General features: G+C 33.8%; 1 protein-coding gene across 2 annotated transcripts in view; it reads left to right on the forward strand.

The window, feature by feature from the left end:
• LOC130798451 (transcription initiation factor TFIID subunit 2) overlaps positions 1-21355 on the forward strand; it is a 37643-nt gene extending 16288 nt beyond the window's left edge. The window contains exons 11-25 of one of the 2 annotated variants that reach the window (XM_057661442.1): positions 4772-4840; positions 5012-5109; positions 5244-5588; positions 5670-5757; positions 7896-8021; positions 8108-8164; positions 9274-9353; positions 9439-9481; positions 11956-12042; positions 14401-14490; positions 16931-16989; positions 17070-17160; positions 17245-17410; positions 18011-18194; positions 19548-21355. In XM_057661442.1, the coding sequence (XP_057517425.1) occupies positions 4772-4840; positions 5012-5109; positions 5244-5588; positions 5670-5757; positions 7896-8021; positions 8108-8164; positions 9274-9353; positions 9439-9481; positions 11956-12042; positions 14401-14490; positions 16931-16989; positions 17070-17160; positions 17245-17410; positions 18011-18194; positions 19548-19638 (1674 nt within the window). In that variant the 3' untranslated portion in view covers positions 19639-21355. The remainder of the gene's footprint in view (positions 1-4771; positions 4841-5011; positions 5110-5243; positions 5589-5669; positions 5758-7895; positions 8022-8107; positions 8165-9273; positions 9354-9438; positions 9482-11955; positions 12043-14400; positions 14491-16930; positions 16990-17069; positions 17161-17244; positions 17411-18010; positions 18195-19547) is intronic. The other variant, XM_057661441.1, reaches the window with a different exon arrangement.
• The last annotated feature ends 2507 nt before the right edge of the window (positions 21356-23862 follow it).

Raw genomic sequence — 23862 nt, forward strand, 5'->3', positions numbered from 1 at the left:
TTTTAGTTGGGTCATAGTCCTTGTTAATCTCATTTGATCCTTTAGTGAACCACGCTGAACTATTGTGACTCACTAATAACCCAACCTACACTCAAAAATTTTGACCTGCAACTCACTCGCATGCTCCTCGACCCTGGAACCGCTTCTAACCCGGTAAGCCATATTGCTGCCCCTCATTTGACCCACCCACATTGACCTACCCGTTGACCAAGTCTAAGTTTGTGACCGCTACCATAATCGCAACAAATGTATTTTTGCACTTTGATAATGAAGAAGATATGGGTCATGATCTGTTTTACTTCATGTCGACTCAGAAAACTCCTAAATATCTTTATCACGATTACACCTGTTAAATTGCATAGTTTTAGTAGTTACTAACTTACAACTACAATGGACTTTTAAAGGTTTTGAATGATTTTAGATTATGATTTGTACTCGAGTTTTGAAAGAAGAATTTTTCATGCTTTCAGGATTTGTTTATACTTCTCACAAAACAATATGTTAAAATAATTTTTCAACTCTATTTATTTTTCAGCTGCAATGCTCCTTTTTATGCTTTTCTAAAGAAAAAAGTCAAGAATGATGTAGAAGTACTACTACGTACAATACTTAGTCTAAACTAAATGAAATCAAACTTTTTAAACTCACTCACAATTTCTAGAACTCGAAGTGGAGTCATGAGTGGTAGATGTCGAGTTGTTGTTTTGTCTCTATGCTGTAGCTGGTGCAATGAGTTATTGCTCTTTAGTCGTCCATTTGGCAATAGCTATGATTCAACTCCATGCCTCCATCTCTATCTTAATCTTAACGTTTCTAGAACTAAACCGAATTGTTCTATTTAGATGTCAAGTTTGCGTTGTTGACACGACCTCTTGCACCTAAACTCTTACTATGAGCTATAATTACTGATGAGGACAAACCTTGTTTTCCTTTTATATGCAATATTGCATACGTGCTTACTCCATGGCTAATGAAAATGAGTTTTCATCTTTCTTATGAATGTGTTTATCCCATATAAAAAACTTTGGTTGTGGTTGCGCTTGCGTTAACGGTCACAATGTTGCGTACACGTCACCTTGCAGTGCTACGACTCATTTCACGGGTAACACAATGTGAACTCTTTACTTATTTTTTCATAAGAATTTAAGTTTTCTAAAAAATATATTTAAATTAAAGCTTATAATAGAACTTTTAAAACCTAATACACTTTGATAAAAGGAAAATTTGCCTTGCATAATTCAACATTTTCACGATTTCCCTACAATAATCACTACTTTTGATTAACTAGGAATGATTCCACTTCTGGTAAGTGTTTACTTATGATATCATTCTTAGGTTATATGGCCAATAAAAACTGTAAAATGAAAAGAAAAGGCAGATAAGTAAAAACTCCCCACCTCTCCCCATTCCCACCGTGGCTCCCACCACTCTTCCATCACCCTAGCCCCTCTTTATTCGGCTCCTCCTTAAAATTAGACTTTTGTGCAGCAAACAAACCCCACAACATCTGGATAAGTTCTATCCTATCAACTATGCTTAGTTCTTATTAATTTCTGGTATGAGCTACATAAGCTTCCTAAGCTGGCATATTCTGTTCTTTTTTTTTTCTTTTTTCTTTTTATGCTATCTTAGAACCTTCCATTTTGTTTAGTTTGGTTAGGAGGGAAAGAAGAAAATGGGGAAAAGTGGTCATGTAATTTTGTGATTGCAAGGGCTTGGAGGAAGGAGGTCAATAATGGTTAGTTGGTAGTGGTTGCAGGGGCTGGGAGGAGAAAGGTTGGTGGTCGGAGGGGGAGGGGTGGTGGTCAGTTGGGCGGAAGGTTTGGTTTTTTTTTTTTTAGAATTATTCTGTATTTCAAATTTTTTTAAATATTTTTATCATTTACCTTTTTGGTGCATTCTAGGCAAATACATTCAAAGGTGGGGGTTCATCATGGTTAATTAAAAGTAGGGATTATTGTAGGCAAATTGGAATTGTTTGGATTATTTTGGGTAATTTTTTCTAAATGTAAATATAATAATGGATAGTATATTTAAATAGCAACTTATAATGGTTCTAACTTCATGATTTTAAAAAACTGGTTACATAATGGGATTTTGTGTTTCAGTGAGCTCAAAATCAGTTATAAAGCGGTAACGAAAGACCTTATTTTTATTCCATGGTTCATTCCCTCCTTTTGTAGAATATTGCGTCAAATGTAATCTAACAAGTCTCATCATAATTGGGCCCAATCTTCGTTTCTTTAAAGCTCGTTGTTTTAGGATCTTTCTTAAATCTACTATGTAAGAGTTATTGTCGCTCTTCAAGTCGACAATAGGGATCAATCTTTAAAGCCTTCAGCACTCGAAAGGGTGTTGTCAATTTATTTTGGTTAACTCTCTTTTGCGCTTCTTATCATTCTTTGAGAACTTACCATGTTTGACATCTACCTACACTAGCTCACTTTCCATAAAATCATGATTACCTCTTATAAATTCACTTCTGTTGTCATGCATGCTTTACAATAGTCACCTCGGTCTTTCTTGTACATTTATAGGCTTCAAATTAAATTTCATACGTCCACTGTTCAAGGAATATGTGTTTTAAACTCATCATAAGCAACACCTTTACCTCCATTTTTCAAATGTTACTGCAAGCCTTCTTAAAAGGTTTTAAAAGAGCAACTTTTGAGTCTGTCACTGTGTCACGCTGATTCACTTCTAATCTTCCAATGAAATGACCTTACTTTGATTCTTCTTTCTTTTCAATTTGACATGCTATGTTCATTTGCTGAAGTTGCTTCAAATAGTTTGACATTTCATGCTCAACTTGATGTGATGACTCCAATGAATGTACAACTGTTCATAGTAAGATGGAACGAACCTTAGGTGTATAAGCTTTATAAATTTTCCGAAAGATTGAATCTTTGGCTCATGCTCTAGTAATTTGGCCAACTTCCCAATAAAACAACTAACCAAGTGTTCATATGGTTGGAAAGTTTCAACCTTACCAACTTCATAATTTCTTTCGGAGTGCTTTTGTATTCAATGAAACACTACAAGCTGCGCTCCTATCCTAGATACGCTTTAAACTCTAGTAATCTTTGTATTGTTGTCATCTGTGCATTCTGTGATCTGTTCTATTTCTCAAACGAGAGCTTATCTACTTCTTGATATCTTCCATCACGCCAAACTACAGTTTTTGTGCCTTGTCTTTCGCAGTGTCGGCTGCATTGCCTAGGTTGCCGCTTCCCATTTGTGTTGGGTTGTGTTGTTTGGCTCGCCTGCACAGAATCTTCCATGCTAATTCATCCACGATATATTCTCACTCTAATGCCAGATGCACCGATTTGCTAATACTTATCACAGTTTGTTAGGTAAAATTTTAATTTACTAAAACATAAACAGCATAGATATGGTTTTTGACGTCTATGACTACTCCAAAATCCTAAAGGTTTAGAAGGATGTTAGCATCTCTCTACTTTCATTCTGGTTTTGGAAACAAGAGTCACTCACTTTGATGTGTTGCATTTGATTTTTACAAAATACAAAATACAAAATTAACTCATTAATGTTCAACTCTACTAATTTTATAAACTACAACACTTCTATTTATACCTTTCTGTACATGAGACTTAGAATCATGTGGATGAACTATTTCCTCTTCCAATGAAACTATCATTTTGACACAACTTTAATCACTGACTCTAATTAAATTGACTCTTTAATTAACTATAATATAAAAGCAACCCTGATTCTATGTTAGTAAATCTAGCATAGCGGAAGTAAAAATCAAATAGAAAAGGTCTTGCTATACTACGAAATGTAGACTAAATTAAAATACATTCGAAGTCCAAATTTAGCAAAATCACTTGCAATATCCTGAACTAGGTAGAGTTGTCCATGGTAGATTCTGATTTGTTGCATGTTTTGTCTCTACCCGTTGCTGTAGTTGTTCACCGGCGACTAGTTGTCTCTTTAAAGCCATTGAGTCGGTGGTAGCTTCTGGCCATGTGTTGCCTTCTGGGTGAATTATGCACTAACCGCACTATTCCAGACCTATAATTGAGTCACTGCGATGCTTGGGTCCTGTGGGCGTCTTCTTCTGTCTGTTCTTGTATACGTGCTCTCTCCATACTCTGCCGTTTGAACTCGTTTGAAGGGACAAGTTAAAAGAAAAGGTGACCGTAAGCCATTTGCCTAACAATATCTACAAAACAATCTAAAACTGAAGCGTGGAAAGAATTTGGATGTATCAGGCATATGGTAGTATTGTATCATGAATGATTTTCTTGCTCAGGTACTCATGTTGGCAATCATTTGATTAAATGATTCTAATTTTTATTAGGTGGCATGCATTCTGATTCTTCTGTCTTTTTGGTTTGAAAGAACTCAGTTTAGTGGTCATCAAGTTGCATGTAGGATGTCAAAGTTCATAGCAATTTGAAATCTCTGTTATAGAGTACTATTTTCTGTGAAATTGAAATTGGAAATTTTCTCGAGGGACATACAAGAATTTAACACCATTTTGTGAGAAGCAGAACTTTTGGATATTGCAATTTATGTGTAATATTAAATAACAATGAACGACCTACTGGTTGTGTGATTTGGCTAACACAATTGGTTTTGGGGTTGGGGGGGGGGGGGGGGGGGGAGGGGGTTTTTAAAAGTAGATTGTTGGTTGATTAGATTCTGTCTCTGCATTCATGCATATTGAATCCTTAATATTTCAGATTGGAGTTAACTGATCCATTTCCAAAATATTGGGCGCTGCCCTAATTTGCAATTGCAGATTTTGCGGACCATAATTTCTCGAGCTCAAGATGGTACTCAATCATTGAGGACGCTTAGCACAAAGGAGGTAATCATGTTTTGGTCAGCTTACTGTCACCTACCTATCCACCTAGTTTGTCTATATTCTTATTTTCATGATGAATCTCCGGATGATCTTTGATTTATTCTAAATGTTACTATGTGTTTCATTATCTTCCTTTCTTTCAGTTATGATTTCTAATGTATCTGATGTATGCAGTTCCGTCATTTTGCCAATAAGCTTGGTAATCTTGAGCGGCCTTTCCTTAAGGAATTTTTCCATCGATGGGTGGAGACTTGTGGCTGTCCCATCCTAAGGTATATGTTCCTACTTTCTCCTTTTCAATACTTATAATGTCTGGCATCTCTGCGCCATGTTTTGTTTTTTAGTTAAATTTTCATACTTGTTGATAATTTTCATTCTGAGCCATATCAAATGTTTATGACTGAAGGTTGGGGTTTTCCTACAATAAGCGCAAAAATATGGTCGAATTGGCTGCTTTTCGTGATTGCACGGCCACTCCTAATGCTTATGCACCTGCACCTAGCAATAATATTGATTCTGAAAACCGTGAAGGTGATTGTGGTTGGCCTGGCATGATGACTATAAAGGTTCACGAGCTTGACGGTACACATGACCATCTCTTACCCATGGCTGGTGATGCCTGTCAGGTATTAGAAATAAAATGTCATTCAAGACTTGCTGCTAAGCGTTTCCAGAAGTCTAAAAAAAGTGCTAAACCTGATGGCTCTGATGATAACGGTGATACCGTTACAACTGTGGACATACGCTCTAGGTATCTCATTTTCTTAACTTCTAATGGAGTAATAGTGACAGTTTCCCCTCCTATATCTGAGTATATATATGCTAAATGCAGTACAGAATCACCATTGTTATGGGTCAGAGCGGACCCTGAGATGGAATATCTTGCGCACATTCACTTTAACCAGCCTCTACAGATGTGGGTAAGACTGCGAGTGCCATAATTTATCCTGCAGAGTTCATTTGTTTTTGTTCTTTTTACTTGATTCTTCTCCAAGTTTATTTGATTCTGTATGCTTTGATGCTTAGGGTAAGGTTTTAACCTTTGACATAATTTGGATCATGTACCAAAAATGGTTAGGTGTGAATAGAGTACGTCACTTTGGCCCGGATAAAACCAACTGACCAAGTATTGATTGTTTCTATTCTGGGTACTAAAATAGATAAAATATTTTCATCGCATCTTTTACGAGTTCAATGGATGAACTGGACAACTGGTATCCTTGTAAAGTTGCTCTGAAACTTAAAAGATCAAGTAAACCCTGAATCCTTTGTGATAATAAGGAAAGTTTATGCTAAACTCTTTCTCCATATCCGTTGATATTTGTTGTTCTCTTGTACTGTCTGGAATGTATATTTCGTATTTATTAATTTTTTCAGTTCGAGTTTAGAGCATGTTTGTACTTGCTAATGATAATGACGCAGAAGAAGAGGTCTATACCTATGCCATTGTGCATTGTAGTTTACTTAATTTTAGAAAGGAGACTGTTTACGCTTATTCTCTAATTCTCCTTCAAACTCCTTGTGAGCAAATAGTTACTGAACACCCCTCTTATATTTGTTCAGTCTAATATGAAAAAATCTATAAATCATTGACAAAAAGTGCTTCTCCTCTTGGTTCTTACATTAACCACAGTTTTGATTCCCACCATTTCTTGAATCTTGACAAGTCACGGATCAGACTCTTCATAAAAATGAAATGCACCATCTAAAATGCTTTTGACGGCCTGCATATCTTTCATCTTTTTTCTTTTACCTTTTCTTCCTCCTCCTTTTCCTCTTCCTAGGTCGCTTTGTAAACAAATATGGAATAAATTAAGACATTACTGTCAAGGTGTGGTTTCTATTTGTCTTACATAATACTCTTCACATTTCAACAAATGTTCTTTTGTGTTTTTATTTTTTAATGATGAGGATTACCTAGGTCTACTTCTAATTAGTGGTGATTATTTGTGATCAGAGCTGAGGGCACTAAGATCATCAAAACTTCCTTGCTCTAATCTCTCTATATGTAGATATTTATTGATGAAGTTGCTGCTGTAAATGAGATGTCAATTTTTCCATTTATTCCAGTCAGCATCAAACCACCTAACCTCATCTTTTGTTGTAGTTGTTTAGGCTCTGAACTTTGTTGTGAGTTGTGGCACTCTTCTGGGCAACTTCTCTTCTAGTTTTTAGTTCACATATCCTCTTTGGTTCTGTGTTTTCAAATTTAATTAATAAAATTCTCAATCTTTTAAAGTTAAGACTCAAAGAGTTCATGTATGTGGAAGTCCATGTGTTGATTGAACATGAACTCTTTTGAGTGTTGGTGTCCGTTGCTTCTTTTAAAACTAAGTTTCAAACATGTTGAACTCAAGCACATGGCTTCATATCCAATTTAAAGTTATCATGAACCCAATCCAATGAAATATAGTCCTAAAAGTTATCATGAACTCAATCCATTGAAATCTTCTCTACATTTTATTCTACATAGTTTATTTTATTTTATTTTATTTTTTCTGAAGTCCAGTTAAATCTATATTGGCCTTAAATTTTTTTTTTAACAAATCGACTTACAGAACGACTACTTAAAATAGATACTCCCTTTGTCCCCAAAACTTTGCTTGATTTGCGTTTGATTACTTATTTAAGTTTTGGTTGGGTGGTCATGGCCTTAAAGTAAAATGGTTAGGCCATTTACTGTTAATGGAAGGATGTACTTGTGGTTACCTATAAACAAATATGGAATTAAGAAATATCACATTGGCACCTTAACGAGGAAATCAGCAAACACATAGGACTGGATAATTATTGAAAAGGCAGAAGTCAACATGACCCCTTTGGCTTATGCAAGTTTGTCAAGGGAGTATTGTAGGGATGGCATTTTATCCTGCAGTGATGCAGATGGTTTTCGATCGACCATTGTCTAATTTAAATCCACTTTCAACTACCGTAACAAATAAGAATATAAAACTATTTATTTCTTTATCATCAATGTCAATGACTGTGAATTTGGTTGGGAATTTTATACTGCATAACAGTAATAGAAAATCTGAAATTAAGTTTGATATTTTCTCAGATTAATCAATTAGAGAAGGACAGAGATGTTGTTGCTCAAGCTCAAGCAATTGCAACATTGGCAGAATTACCAAGTGTCCCCTTTCCTGTAATCAATGCTCTAACTAATTTCATTGCTGACTCCAAGGTTAGTGCTAATCTCTAAGCTTTTGGATTTGCTTCAATTAATGTTTTAGGAATGTGACCTTTTCTTTCTTTGAACTTTCTGTTAAGGTCTTCTGGAGAGTACGAATAGAGGCAGCTTTTGTTCTGGCAAAGCTTGCATCAGAGGTATGACTTCTCTTTTTTTTCTCAATGAATACCTATGGGTTGTGTTTGGGAACAAGTAATTCATTTCAAATTGTATATTTCAATAATAAATCATAAATGAAGATCTTGAGAATGTCAAATCTTGGGAATTTATTTTTAAATTCTCAACTTCAACTACTTTTAAAACAATGGTGGAATTGGATCAAATCTAAATATGAATTTTTTTGATTTGCCGAACATTAAATATCAGCAAATTATGGGTTTCCAAATGGGAATTTATTCTCAAATTTTCAACTTCAACTACTCTTAAAACAATGGTGGAATTGGATCAAATCTAAATATGAATTTTTTGATTTGCCGAACGTTAAATATCAGCCAATTATGGGTTTCCAAATGAAATCATCGATCCCAAACATATCAATGTGGTATTCTAATGAAGATGGTGTGAAATCTTGATCCGTAATAAACATTTCAGGTCTAGATACTTGGGCATTTTCCTTATTTCATTAAGAAAGGAATGAAAGCAAGCCTTAATCCCAAAAGACAAGAATTAACTACATGAACCAACAAATCAATCCCATTGGTTCATATGAATTCTCCGTCTCTATTCATTTTGATAATTTGCCTTTAAATCTTTGTCTTTTTCACTCTTATTCTCCATGTCATCTTTGGTCTTGCCCGCCTCCTTTTTAAATCTCCCAAATTACAACTTTCTATCCTGCTTTTGAAAGGAATATCTAAAATTTTTTAGTTCATTCTTTAGAAGTTAGTGTAAGGCAATATCTAAAGCTGTTGCATAGATGATTCCTTAAAAGGGTAGTGTGGCATCTCCTGCAAGTGTGAATCTTGCTTTGCCCGTGCAGTTGTCTAAACATCCTTAACTTATATTAAGGGATCATTTCCTGTTTGAAACACATAACTTACCTATATGAAGTGCTCATGTTCTTTTTGAAGCCTGTGGTGGCCACTTCCGTTGCTGCCATCTTTTGGTTGCTTATCACATTATTGCTTGCTTTAATTGGTTTCTCTTTGGACTATTGTTCTACGTCGGGGTTACTAATTTACGAGAAAATAACTAAAATGTTTCTAACTGTTGATCTTGGATCTTGAATCTGTTGCCTTTGCTACAGGAGACCGATTGGGCTGGCATGCTTAATCTTGTTAAATTTTATAAAGCAAAAAGATTTGACGCCTCCATTGCATTGCCCAAGTAAGCTTTCTGCATCATTTTTTAAAGTCAGTTAATTTGTTACAAATACTGCTTACACGAGAATTGTCTTTTCCATGATATGCAGGCCTAATGACTTTGATAATTTCTCCGAGTACTTTGTCCTTGAGGTAATGATTTGAGGTAGGATTTGTATCAAAATCCAATGTTTGTATGGCTTCAAGTTGTTATTTGTTTGAAATTGAATGCTACGATGAGTTTTCTTTAGGTGGTCACTCTATTAATCTATTTGAAGTGGGTTGGCCCCGAAAAGCCAACCACGAATAGAAAAAAGTAAATTTTCATTTTTATAAATCTTGTGCATTAGTTCCCCCTCTCTCCCTCCCCCCTCTATCTCTCTCTCTCTCTATATATATATAGGATTTGGATCATGTGAAAAGCGATTAAAATGGTGAAAACTGAAAAAGATGTACATAAAAGCTTAAATGTACATATTCCAGTGGGTAAATAATCAGACATTTGCTAAAAGGTGTACATAAATGCTTAAAAGGTGTACATATTCAGATGTCATTTTTTGTAAATAATATGAACTTTTTCCGTTATAAAAATATGTATACCTTATAAGATAGTATGTACATCTTTTACCACAATATGTATATTTCGGTTTGGTTTTTAGTTTTCTCCACTTTAGTGGTTTTCACCTGATCCTGTCCATATATATATATATATATATATATATATATATATATATATATATATATATATATATATATATATATATATATATAGGTTTTGGATCATGTGAAAACCAATTAAAGTGGTGAAAACTGAAAACAGGTATACATAAAAGATTAAATGAGATACATATTTTGGTGGCAATTTTGTAAATAATTGGATATTTTCTACAAGGTGTACATACATGCTTAAAAGGTGTAAATATTCGAATGGTATTGCTGTAAACAATATGAATTTTTTCCTTTACAAAAATATGTACACCCTATAAGATAGTATGTACACCTTATGCTACAATATGTATATTTCAGTCTGGTTTTCAGTGTTCACCACTTTAATTGTTTTCACTTGATCATGTATGTATGTATATAAGGTAAGGTTTGCTTATTTGCACGCTAACTAGGGCTTTCTAGTGTTCCTTGTGTTGGTATTTTTATTAGTTTTATAGTTTGAGGCTGGTTGGGCCCATGGGGTGTCTTGGGGAGTGGTGGAAAAAAGCTGGTAGTGTGGGCTTTACTACGAAGATATTAAAGTAAAATCTGAGTCATTTCTTCATTGGACATTTCGTGTGCAAGTCACAGGATTTGGATAATCTCCATCCCAACAAAGAATTGATTCCCACGCACCATCTTGCTGATTTGTACTATGAAAAATTGATGATCCAGAAATTTCTTCTCACACAAAACACACAGGAGAACCATGCAATTCAGTTCTAAAATTTTGTTTCTGGTACTCAATCTATACCCTAGTGCCAAGTGACAATGCAGTATATCTAGCTCGTGGAGCTTGCACAATTACCACAAGCCAAACTTTTTAAGCACTGCTATCAATAATAGACCATGCTATAAAAATGAGCATTGTGGTAACTGGATATCGAATATACAATATGTGAGTAATGCCCGCCACCCCTAATATCCACTATTCCACTTCAGTGCATTCATGGCATGTGAGCAGGATCAACTCACACATCCTGTGCATTCGCAGTCTTTAATGTAGTAGCTATTATTAAATGTAATGAAAGCTTACTTTTTTTTTTTATTGCATCCAAAGCAACCTAAAAATTGTAGTTCTCCCAACTTTGTAATGTATAAGATTCAAACTTCCATCACATTGAGCTCTAGGAGGTAGTTCCAACTTCCAAGCTATCAATGCCTTCTTAGATCATAGGGAAACACCTCCAATTTCTATCAAATTGCCAGAAAATGATTATAAATATGAGACAAAAAGCTCGGACTCAATATATCACAGATTTGATGAGTTGTACCTTCCGTGAATTGTATGAATCAGCTAATTAATCTTGTTATTTGCTCAACTAAGGCATGATAATCAATGTTTCTATGTCAATGAGAGGCAAATGAAGTTATCGCTATTGAGTATATATTATCTGATATAACTAATAGAGCTTGCCACAATCGATAAAGCAGTTCTTTATTTCCTCAATTCTTTGTCTTGGCTAAAGAAAATTTTAAATGTATCATTGTTTCAAAGTTGCAGACATCTGTACAAATGCCACTAAGAATAATTACCCCTATGGCCTACAGTCTGAATATATTCCCCTATTTTTCTGTTTCAACCATTTTAAGTGGTTTCCTTGAGATCCTTTTTGTGTGTGTTACTCATGAGATCCTTTTTGTGTGTGTCACTGTGTATATAATATATAATAATGTGGTTTTGAAATTTTCTGAAGCTTTTGGGTTTAAGACAAGTATGTCTGACTGACCACTCATCTATACCATTGACTATGTCCTTGACTTCATGTATCTGTGTGGAATCCTAGGCATTTTGACATGGGTTTGACACTTTTTAATTACTTGAGTCCCCAGCTATTGATTGTAGGATGACAAAGGTTGGGTGTACTCTGACCTGTTGAGAGTTATTATTCTTATGAGTTGTTTCTGTTTTGTCGGTGTAGGCTATTCCACATGCTGTAGCTACTGTGAGAACTTCGGACAATAAAAGCCCAAGAGAAGCTGTGGAGTTTGTCTTGCAAGTCTTGAAGGTAACTTTCTTCTTTTGTTGGCTTACTGACACTCCAAGGAAGGACTAATGCTTTGTTCATATTTTTTTCTGGCAAGTATCAATCTTCTTTGAAAAGCCTTCATACACAGAATCTTTTCTTTTCCCTATTATATGAAATTTGTTTATTCTCGATGAAGCCAAAGATATATAGTTCTTTGGTTTCGGGTCATAATGAATTATGGTAAAGTGACTTATTAAATCATGTGTACTCCGTATATAAGTTGCAAATTATCAAGGGTCAATGGGAAACAACTTTTTTATAAATACAGGGTTAATTCTTTGCTTTTGAGACATGTCATCTTTTGTAACTGAAACTATTGTGCTTAGACACTCCAGGATCCAAATGGATTCCGAATTAATTCTTCTCCACATTTATGTGCAAGTCATGCGATCAAGGCATAAAGCTGCTATAACTGATATGACAGAACAAAGTTGATAACTCTTTATATCATATGGAGAGTTCTACATCTATTCTCTTTTTCTTATTAGGGGAAAATATATAACTGCCATGAGGGTTTGAGGGTTCCGTGAATTTCTGTTTCTTACCATTGTGATAGGCTGGAGTAGTGGTAACTGCATAAGCACAAGTATGAAACAATAAGGACTTGAATTGAAAGCCTGAAACAGATTTGGCATTGTATTATAAATTGTTTTGTGCTCTATGTTACTCTTTTTTGTTTGATAAATTTTGTTGCTCGCATTTGTGTTTTTTGTTACAACATCAACGACAAAGCCTTAGTCCCAACAATATCAGTTTGCCTACATGAATTAAAATACATAAATGTTGAAAATAGTTTTTTACAAAAGGTTATACTTTTTAGACCCAATTTAATACCACTATACATCGAAGAAATTAATTCCAATGATCATCTACATTTACTCATCTCTTACGTTATTTCTATCTATTGTCATAAGTTCTTGTAAATTCCAGTTGTTCATATTATTTTTTGCTCCTACTATCCAAATCACTCTAAGCCTACCTTTTCCTCTTCTAAGCTCCTCAAAGTTTCCACCTTTTGTGCATTGTTCTGCTTCTTTGCACGTGATCAAACCAATGTAAACAATTTTATCTTTTTTTGTCTTCAATGTTTGTCATTGCAGGACCCTTTCTTGTGTCTTCATTTTGAATTCTATCGTTTAGGTTACGTCCATTCATCCATCTTGACATAAATCATCTTTGACATTCTCTTCTCCACAACCCTAATAACCCTACAATGATCTCTTCTAAAAAATTGTACGGACCCAAAATGTAGAAGTGCTGGTGTAATGACAAATTTGGTAGAATTTTCCCTATAACCGTACTGGCTCATCTTAGTCGCAAATTGTGGTTACAACTTCTCATTTGAGCTACACAAATTGAATCTTATGCTTAACTTCTTAAAAAATTAATCTAAGGTACTCAACAGCTTCTTCATATTGAGCTTTACAACGCCTTTGCTATGATCCTTTGATTCGTTGTAGTGGCTGACCCAAGATATTAACTATGGGGTCTTTAAAATTAATTATATAAATTAGACAAAAATATATAAAAAATAGAGGGATCATGACATATGTTTCTTTACAATTATTGTTTAGATTATTGGTATAATTTATGAATTATGGTGGGCTTATGCTCCTAGGCCCCTTCGTACGTTCGCCATTGGTCCTTTGTCTCAAAATGACATGTCATATACTCTTTCTTTCATAAACATGATTTACCCTTGTGATTCTAATGTTTGCTTCACATCTCTAGTATAACATTGATCCATCTATATTTTGTCCCCTAATATGATAATATCAGTGAACAACATGTACTATAAAACTTCTCCTTGGATATGTCCTGTATCTCATATAGGAAAGTTGTGAACCAGAGAAGGCTTAAAGCACAATCCTAATGTAGACCTATTGTGATAGGAAAGTCTTTAGTCGCTCCTCCCCACATCCTAACATTGGTTTGTACATCCTCGTACGTATCTTTGTTCTAGACTGATATGCGTTTGTAGTATGCCTTTCTTTGTCATAACCCACTCAATCACTTATCTTGATACTTTTTCATATGCCTTCTCTAGATCAATCAAAAAACATGTGCAAATCACATTTCATTACTCGGTAATACGTTAGTTGTTTCCGCATAAGATAAGTTGCTTCCATGGTGAATCGTCTTCGCATAAAACCAACTTGAATTTTTGGAAATGCTTGTGCTCTTTGGTAAACAGATTTTATTTCTCTTTTAAATATTACGCCTTGAACTGTAGAACAATTTCAGTGATTTTATAGCTTTTAGCAACTCCTATAGCTGGTGTGGTGTGAGTGGTCTTCTGTTCTGAATTCTGATACTCAATTTTTTACGCTGTTGCAGTATAATGATAATAGCGGTAACCCTTTCTCTGATGTATTCTGGTTGGCTGCTCTAATTGAAGCAGTAGGAGAGCTTGAATTTGGGCAACAGGTTTTTTTCTGTTCTTCCCACTTCATGATATCTTTGTTCATTATGATGCTAAGATGCTTCACTTACAACCTTTTCTTATGATTCTGGTTTGTTCTATCACTGCTATTGTCTACATTTTGAGTTGTCCCATATATTTCTCTTTATTTTAAAAATACACAATAAGTCTAATGATCTTACCAGATTCCAACTGTATCAATGCATCGAGTCTATTGACTGAATACCAACTAATTAGTTGTATAGTGTTAAGTGTATATAGTAATGCATTAATTGCATTCCATAATATTATGTCGTCTTTCATTACACACTTTAATATTCAACCATCAATTACACTCATAATATTTGTTCGTGGAAAGTCAGCTTCAATGCTTTTGAGTTTGAAGGGAGTACATATTTTCCTTAAAGTTTTTGTAGCTGTGACTTGTGAGGTTCTTTGATATACAATTTCGGTAGTTCAGATTGAATTCATTCGTGTTAACTATGTGATACTTTCGAGGTTTATTCAGTTAATTACATGTACAACATTGTGTGTGCTTAATTTCATTGTAATCTGGGTTGGATTGCTCAGGTGTCTAATATGGTATGCCTACTAGGTTTGTGTTGTGACTTAAGGTGGATAACAAGTCCCACAGCGCAAATAGGTTTTAGTATGCGTCAGGTCACGGTTGATGATGTGGTGACAAAAATGGTGCATTTTTCGTACTCGCACTACCAAATATCGGCTAAAGCATGAGATATGCTTATACCTTGAACCAATATATAACACAATTTTTTACACTTAGGTTGTGTGTAGTATTGGTTTGGTAGATTTAAAAACCTATATAACTTCTGCCAAAACCATACAATGTGGCCTTGATTTCTTTTTTTACTATGTTTTGGCCATCGGCTATTTGTATTTGGTTATAACTTGGGCTTGTACTTTGTTTTGGTTGATTTCTTTATGGGTAAAATCAATTTGATTTTGAATTTGCAAGAACTTGACAGGTAAAATTAATTCTCGTGTGTTGCCTTCTTTAAGAGAAGATTTGAATTGTTGGATTTATTAGATAATAACATTTGCTGGATTTAAGACAAGAGTTGAATTGTTGTATCATCCATTATGTATGTAAGGACTTTTCAATTGAATTTAACGTAATTTTATACAATTTCAACATTGGCTATTGTTATAAAGCTACTTTGGTTATACCTTCTAATTATCATGATAGTGATTAGGCTTGATCTAGGTCTAGGTCCTCTTCTAATGGGTAAGGTTGTAGGGTTCGCTTTAGGTGCGGAGGAAAGAATCTCAAAGCCCAATATATTTTTTATAAATTTCTGAAATCGAGGACGCTTATAATTAAAAGAGAGATTTTTTTAACCTAAAATAAAAATTTAACACAATTCTAATTTTAAGTACTATAATTAAAAAAAAATTAAAAAAAATCAACATAATTTCTAACTACATTAAAATTGATTTTATAAAAATAACTTAAATTAAGTTGTTAATAATTAAATTTTCATCGTTAATGCTAAGAAGGGAGAGAAAAAAAAGTAATCGGTTGATGACTTATAGTGTAAAAGTTTGAAGGATTGAAAAATTAAGAAAAAAGATTATTATTTTTATTAATAAAGTTGGTGATTATTGATGTTTAATGAATGAGTGAAAATTAAATGATGTAAGAGAAGGTGTTTGGGAGTTCAAGGGTTGCTTTGGAACGCGATAAAAGAAAGGAGAGGACGAAATGTAATTAATAGGATTTGATCCGATGACTATTGATTTGTTAGATAAAACTCTCATTAATAAAACTCTTATCACAGTATTATTCTAATATAATTATTTAAATATAAGGTTTTTTATTTTTGGGGGAGCCTGTGCGGTTGGGCACTCTACACATCCCAAAACCATCTCTGATTCATTTCCTGACTCGATTTGGTCGACAACTAGATTCTAAGCCAAAGTTTTGTACCTTTTGTATCAGATTACAATGAACTGTAGTTAAATGTCTTACTAATCACTTGTGTTTCTTATATTTGTGAAGTTGTTGATATTTGCAATTAAGGATTAATCAGAAATAACTTCTTTGTTATTACTTGGGAAGGGATGTACATGTGGCCCCTAGACTCTGCTTAAGCGGTAGCCACTTGGCATTCTGAAAATGGCAAGATGTTGTTGGCTTGTTGCAAGTTAATGTATGCTATTGGTTTGTAAATCTTGGTATTTGTCATTAGTTCAAGTTTAATGTTGTTGGTCTAAGGAATCATTTGTTCATTTTAGATTTGCAGCATTATTTCCATATTTGGTGTTGTCCCTCTACTATATATACTTATAATTGTTCTATTGACCTGTGATCTACTATGTGTTTATGCTTTGTGAAAGTATGATTCCGCATCCCCTTTTGAATTTTATTTTCTTAAGTTAGCATTTTTAAGATATATGATTAGTTTTTTTTTTTTTGGCTTTTAGAACATATCTTGCTTATCGTCTCTTCTTAAAAGGATTGACCGGCTGCTGCAATTTGATAGGTAAACCGTGTTTTTGCTACTTCTTTTGTGTGCTGGTATCGTGCATATGAATTGCTTATGTTATGATTAACATGCATCAGGTTAATGCCAAGCTATAATGGGATCCTTACAATCAGTTGCATCAGAACTATTACTCAAATGTCATTGAAGCTTTCAGAATTCATCCCTGTTGTGAGTTGCTGTACACTTCGTATTGCTGTCTACTAATGGCCTCTCTCATCCTCTGTTCTAATGGATGGCTTTAACCTATTGCAGGATAGTGTTTGGGAATTGATCAAATCATTTCAGGACTACAAACTCATTTGGCAAGTCAGGATCGAGGCAAGGAGAGCTCTTCTTGATATTGAGTTCTACTACAAGGGTATAGATGCTGCATTGGTTTTGTTCATGAAATTTTTGGAGGAAGAATCATCCTTAAGAGGTTATCATTCTATTTCTTTTGAGACTGTTTATGCTAACGTTCTTTGTTTTAAATGCGATTCATTTGCAATAAAAACATTTTTATTGAAATGATAAGACCCATAAATTTTTACATTTCTTTTGAGTCCTTATCTCTGCATTTTTGTTGTACTTCGTTGGGCTTTAGAAACAGAGAGGCTTCCTGGTTGGTTTCACACTGTAATCTTAGATGTAAATCCCATCAAAGTAAGGTTTTATTTGTTGTACTTTGGGCTTTAGAAGTCAGTTTGTTCATGAATGTTATGCGTTGTGAGTTTTGTGATACTAAAAATGAGTAGTTTTCCAAGTTGAATAGTCCTTGCAACAGAATTTGATTTCCTAGAATCTAGAATGTTAAATTTGGCACAGCTCTGAGTCTTTTTGTCCAACTTATTTACAATGGAGTGAGCAGTCTGAATGCTTATGGGAATTGTGATTTTATCTTACTGGTCAGTACATGGCATGTTGTTATGTCATTGATTTTTGTATGTTTCCTGTGGGCTGTGCTTCTCTAAACCTCAATTTATAATTTACTTCTTTCTATGCTCTTCTTTTTTCTTATGTTGATGTTTATCTCTATCAGGGCAGGCAAAGTTGGGCATACATATGATCCGGCTGAGCCAAATTAGTGCTGGCTCTGGTTCTAGTGATGATCTAAAGAGCCCAACTCTTGTTGCTTTGCTTCGTTTGCTTGAAAGTCGCGTAGCATTCCACAATGTGTTTCTTCGGCATCACTTGTTCTGCATTTTACAAGTCCTTTCTGGCAGGTTAGTTGATTGACATCTTTTCCTTTTTTAATACACATTAAATTATATATGGCTTCAAGATGTTAGGATGTGCAGGTAATAGAAGATAGGATCTTGTTTTACGAATTTTTATTCATGGAATTCCTGTTCCTCTCGCATCCTCTTTCAAATTTGTATTAAATTCCTTTATGAGGCGTTTGGTTATCAAAATGATGGTAATGAGAATGAGATATTTTTATTTTTCATAAAATGTGTTAATGTCATTTCCATGGTGGTGGAGTTCTCACTCTCAAGCATGTGTTTTTCTTATTAGTTTTCAATCACCATTTAATACCAGTACCATGTTTTCAACGGGTAATGGATGAGAATGGATTTTGTGAAGTAAAATAATAATCAGTGCAGGACAAGCTTTGATCATAAACATTTTTCTTATATGAAGCATACCATTAATGGCCCATTTAGTACCAATAACCAAATGGGCCATTAATGGTGGTGCTTCATATGATTAGGCTTTTATTTTCTCCTGAAACAACCCTTATTGTCTTTTTGCTAGGTGGTAGTGATTAGCATTTGTGCTGATTAGTTTGTAATTTGAAATCCCATGCCAATGTTCGTCATTATGAAAATAAATAGAAGTATTTTTCTTTTCTTCATAAAGTTTCATGACCACAAAATAATTTGAAATACATGAAGAGTAAGTGGATTACCATGTACATCGGAGCGGGAATTTATCTAGTCACCTATAGATATATTATTGCTGCTGGCCGATCGCTGTTTCAATTGTTAATCACATACCTAAATGATTGATGAGGTCTCTGTTTGCCTTGCTCTTACATTACCATTGGGAGCATTACCGTCTATTCTCTAGTCACCTATAGATATATCATTGCTGCTGGCCTTTCGCTGTTGCAATCGTTAATCGTATACCAAATGATAATTTCTATGATTATTATTAAATCACTTATTATCAAGATTGGTGAGGTCTCTGTTTGCTTGCTCTTACATTACCTTTGTGGTTCGCAATTTAAATTGTGTTGACATTGCCCAACTTTGATCCTCTCTATTCTCCTTTAGTTGTCTCATTACTAGGATACATCAATTTATCTGTTATTCAATAACTGCCCAGTCTTGTTCTAAAAATTGAAATTGTTTTTCTACTAGCAATTCTCTTCATTAATATAATTACATTTTTGTGCTTGTTTTCATAGAAACCTTTACAGGCATTGACTGATGTTGAATGTTTTGTCCAGATACATGGCTTTATGGAGTGTTTTATGTTATTTGTACTTTGTAATATATTTTAGAATCAATTGTTTTTTTTATGGCATTTATTATACATGTATACATAAGTATATGTTTTCATTTTGGGATTAGGATTGGAACTTGGAAGAGTTTAAAGGACTGGGGGATAGTTGCTGGTAATTTGCTACCCCATCTATGCAACAGCATGGTTTTTTGCATTTAAACATTTTACCTTTATTTCAGGCGTCCGACTCTATATGCTATCCCCAGAGATCACATGCGTCAATCTGGCCATGCAGAGATTTGCAGTGAGCAGAGGAACAATTTTTTAGCTTTTATCAATCAAATTAAGCCCATAGAGCCTCTTATTGAAATTCAGAGCCCTCGCCAGGGTGGTTTGATGGTGCAAGAAACATGCGGAGATGTAGATATCATTTCCGATAGTCAGCCACAGAAAATACCAGCTTTGGAAGCTTTCAAAGATGTTTATGTGGTGTCCAATACAACTGGGGTTCATGTGGATCTAGAACCGGTAGCTCTTGGAGTTGGAGATGCTCCAGAAGCTTTCAAAGATGCATTTGCTAATTCTAATGGTTTGGGGCAAACAACGACACCTGCGCATGAAGCTCTGAGGGACGCTGATACTCTCTCTAATAGTCGGGTGAATTTGATGCCAGCTCAAGAAGTTTTGAGAGAGGCAGATACTGTTTCAACTAGTCAAGATCGGAAGTTACCAGTTCTTAAGATCCGGGTGAAGCAAACGACATCCAATAAAAGCGAGAAGGTTGACATTTTGACCCAAGAAAGATCTCAGCCTGGCATTGAAACTAATCCAGTGGCTAGCAGTTCTCTTTCTGTTGATGCACCACAAAGAAATTTGACAGAAGCTACTGTTAGTGTAAGCAATCAAATTACCGAAGAAGTAAATTCATGCCAGGGTCGTGGGTCCCATATGACAGCCAGTATTGGCAGTGCCAAACCAGTTAGAGAAGACGGTGATGAGTTTGGAAAAGAGCTTTTGTGCACTGCTGATTCTAGCAGCATTCCACCACCGCAACAACTCGTGTGCACTGCTGATTCCAGCACTCCAGCACTGCAACAACTTGATGATCGATTATCACTCAGTATTGCTAAAGATATCCTCCCGAAGTCTGAAATACAAAAACATGAGTTTCAGTCATTGTCCGAAGCTGCTGAAGATGTCGATGGGGTTTCAGCCAATCCATTATCCCATGGTAAAGAGAAATCAAAGAAGAAAGACAAGGATAAGAGAAGAAAGAGGGATGACCATAAAAGCCACCGGGATGATCCTGAATATTTAGAAAAGAAGCGTTTAAAGAAAGCGAAGAAACAAAGGGAAAAGGAAATGGCAAAATTGTTGAACGAGGAAAGGAAGACTATATCAGGGGATGAGTACAGAAGGGTAGAGAATGAAAAAAGATTGCACAATCCCGATACAATGTCCGTTTCAACTGAATGTATGGGTAGAAATGAAGAGCCTACGATAAATAGTCTCAAGGATAGACCTTTGAATCTGGATGCTCCATTAGAACCATTGTCGAAAAGTAGGGCCGATCTTGAACACCGGGAAGCCATTGTTAGATTAAAACCAAATGAACCCAAATTGGTCTTAAAAACAAGTGATCCTAAACCTGGAGTGCCTGAAGGTAGCTCAGGTCACAAATTAAGAATCAGGATAAAGACTCGAAAATAAAGCCCTCCATAGTGTAAAATTCTATACTACTAATTTCCTTTTTTAGGTGTTACTGTTAGGTTTTTTTACTGATGTGTGCTCTCCTTTCTGTAGTGTTATCAGTTATGGCCCATTTATTCTCAACAGGATTAGCCATGTAACTGTAATAGTGTTTAGAAATCCTAGCCCTATACTATATTCTGTACTTGGCAAATTGTTAATGAAGATAACTCAATCTGTTGCATAATTGTCTTTCTTTGATTACATTTTGTTTATTTTCTTGCACCGTCATAGTATACACTTCCTCCTTTCATAAATGTTCTTCTCAGAGGTATTTTTATGTTTTCCTCATAAAATCTTTACCATTTATTTAATTAGAAAGATCTTTTATTATTGGCTAATAAATATTGTTTAATTAAGAGACTAAAGTACATGAAAATTTTTGTTGTAGTGTCAACATGAGTTATAGATACAATCGTTTATTCAACCTTACAGACAAATAAAAAATTCCACAAAACATAATTAAATCGCATTTTTCAATCGAATTATTCAATAATCAAGAAAAAATTTGGAGGGTTTTATGCTTGAATTTAATATGTTTACTTTTCAAAATTTATGAAACAATTATGCAAAAACAATTGAAGGTTCTTGAAAATAAAATAATGAAGAAATGATAAACAAATTAATAATATTGATAATGCCAATGAATATGTTGTAGGGTGAAGAAGGTGATGATGAAACGGAAGAACAAATGAATTTGAGTTTTTCTTAAAAACATACTGATTTCTTAAAACGTATACTTTAGTATGTAAAAATAACTATTTTGTATTGTTTAAAAACTTTCTTATTACTTTTAAATGTCATGTGTTAAAATATAGTAATTTGATCATTTAAAATTCTTTAATTTTATTATCTAATTAAATACGCAAAAACACAAGTACTTAAAAAATACATATTAAATGTTTAAAACACCTACCTTATTTTATTACTTAAAATATCAACTTTAAATACTTAAAACAATAATTTTAATACTTTAGAAAACTTAAAGCATACCTAATTTACTACTTAAAATTAAAGGCATCTCATTCACTTTTTGGATGAAATGTTAAAACAGTTACTTTACTAAAAATACATACTTTAATATTTCAAATAAAATTACTAAAAACACATACTTTATTAATACTAAAAAAATACATATTTTAATACTTAAAGTAATTATATTAAGTGTTTATAACACTTATTACAACACTTAAAAATACCTACTATTAAATGTCATGATTTAGTTGTGCATTATAATTAAAATATGCCAATGAAATGGAGGACAACCATTAATATAATTCTTCCATTCTAAAATAGTTATAACTTTTAGCTTTTTAAGCAATTTAATATACTAATTCAATCCTTAATTTTTTTAATTATGTATAATAAAAAATTTAAAAAATTTAATATTTATAATCTTTGCGTTGAGAGAATCAAACAAGATCTCACTTGATTATATTTCAACTTATAGATTAAAAACTAATCACAAATTAAGGGTGATGAACGAATAATGCATTATCTTGTAATGTAGCAAGTATAACGGGGAAATAAAATAATAGTCCCTCTGTTTTTAAATGTTCTTATCATTCACTTTTTTGTCAAATCCTAATGCGAATTTTAAAATTAAATAATTTTTATTATGAGTTTTTAAAAATTCTAAAAAGTTGATATTTAGAAAGTATATATTAAGACGAATTTAATAAGATTCCACATAAATAAATTTTTTCTTATAGATCGATGAGAAATCAAAGTTAAAGTTTGATATTAAAATTCATAAATTCTATTTGAGAAGAACGGAGGGAAATCGTAGTTAAAATTTGACACTGAAATTCGTAAATTTTATACTCCCTCCTATTCACTCAATGTGTCCCATTTGACTTTTCACATTTTTTTAGGTGGTCAAATGAGACTACATGTGAACGAGAAAAGTATAGTATTTTTAAATTTTAATAAGGGTAAAGTGGAGTTAATAGGTGTAGAGGTATGAAAAAATTAGGTTTAATAAAGGTAAATTAGTAAAAATAACATATCTAAAATAGCAATAAAACTAACTAAATTAAATAAAAAAATAAAACACCTAACAATAAAAAGAGTGAATATTTGAAAAGAAGGGAGGGAGTAAATGAGAGTATTATTAATAGTAGGCTAGCTAGTAGCATATACTAGTAGGGTTGAGTAAGTAGAAGTAAGAAGGTGTAAGTATGTAAATGAGTAGCCCTACTCCTAGTCATAGTCATAGATAACATGTGTGAGTGTATTTGTAAATTGAAATGTGTCGGTGAAGAAAAAGGGAGATCCAAAAATGAAGAAAGAGGAGACCCAAAGAGGAGCCCCAAAGAGGAGACCCAAAGAGGAGCCCCAAAGAGGAGACCCGAAGAGGAGCCCCTACCGGATGTAACATTTAAACGCAACACGTACATAAATGGGAAACTCACCCAATTTACACTCCACCATTTCGGGTTATTATTATTTATTCTTTTCTTTCTTCCTCAAATCCAACTTATTCGCCTGCTTCTACTCTATGTTTACACTATTCCTTCCTTTTCCACTTCCAAAAACAAAAATGAAACGTTTTTTCCTTTACTTTTTATATAATTTTTAAAGTATATTTTAAATATTAATATCTCTAAATATGCATATTAAAAAACTATAAAAAATACATAATAAAAAAATATACATCAAGACGAATTTAATAAGATTTCACATGAATATATT

This window comes from Amaranthus tricolor, chromosome 13 (assembly GCF_026212465.1).
Source record: "Amaranthus tricolor cultivar Red isolate AtriRed21 chromosome 13, ASM2621246v1, whole genome shotgun sequence".
NCBI classification, from domain to species: domain Eukaryota; kingdom Viridiplantae; phylum Streptophyta; class Magnoliopsida; order Caryophyllales; family Amaranthaceae; genus Amaranthus; species Amaranthus tricolor.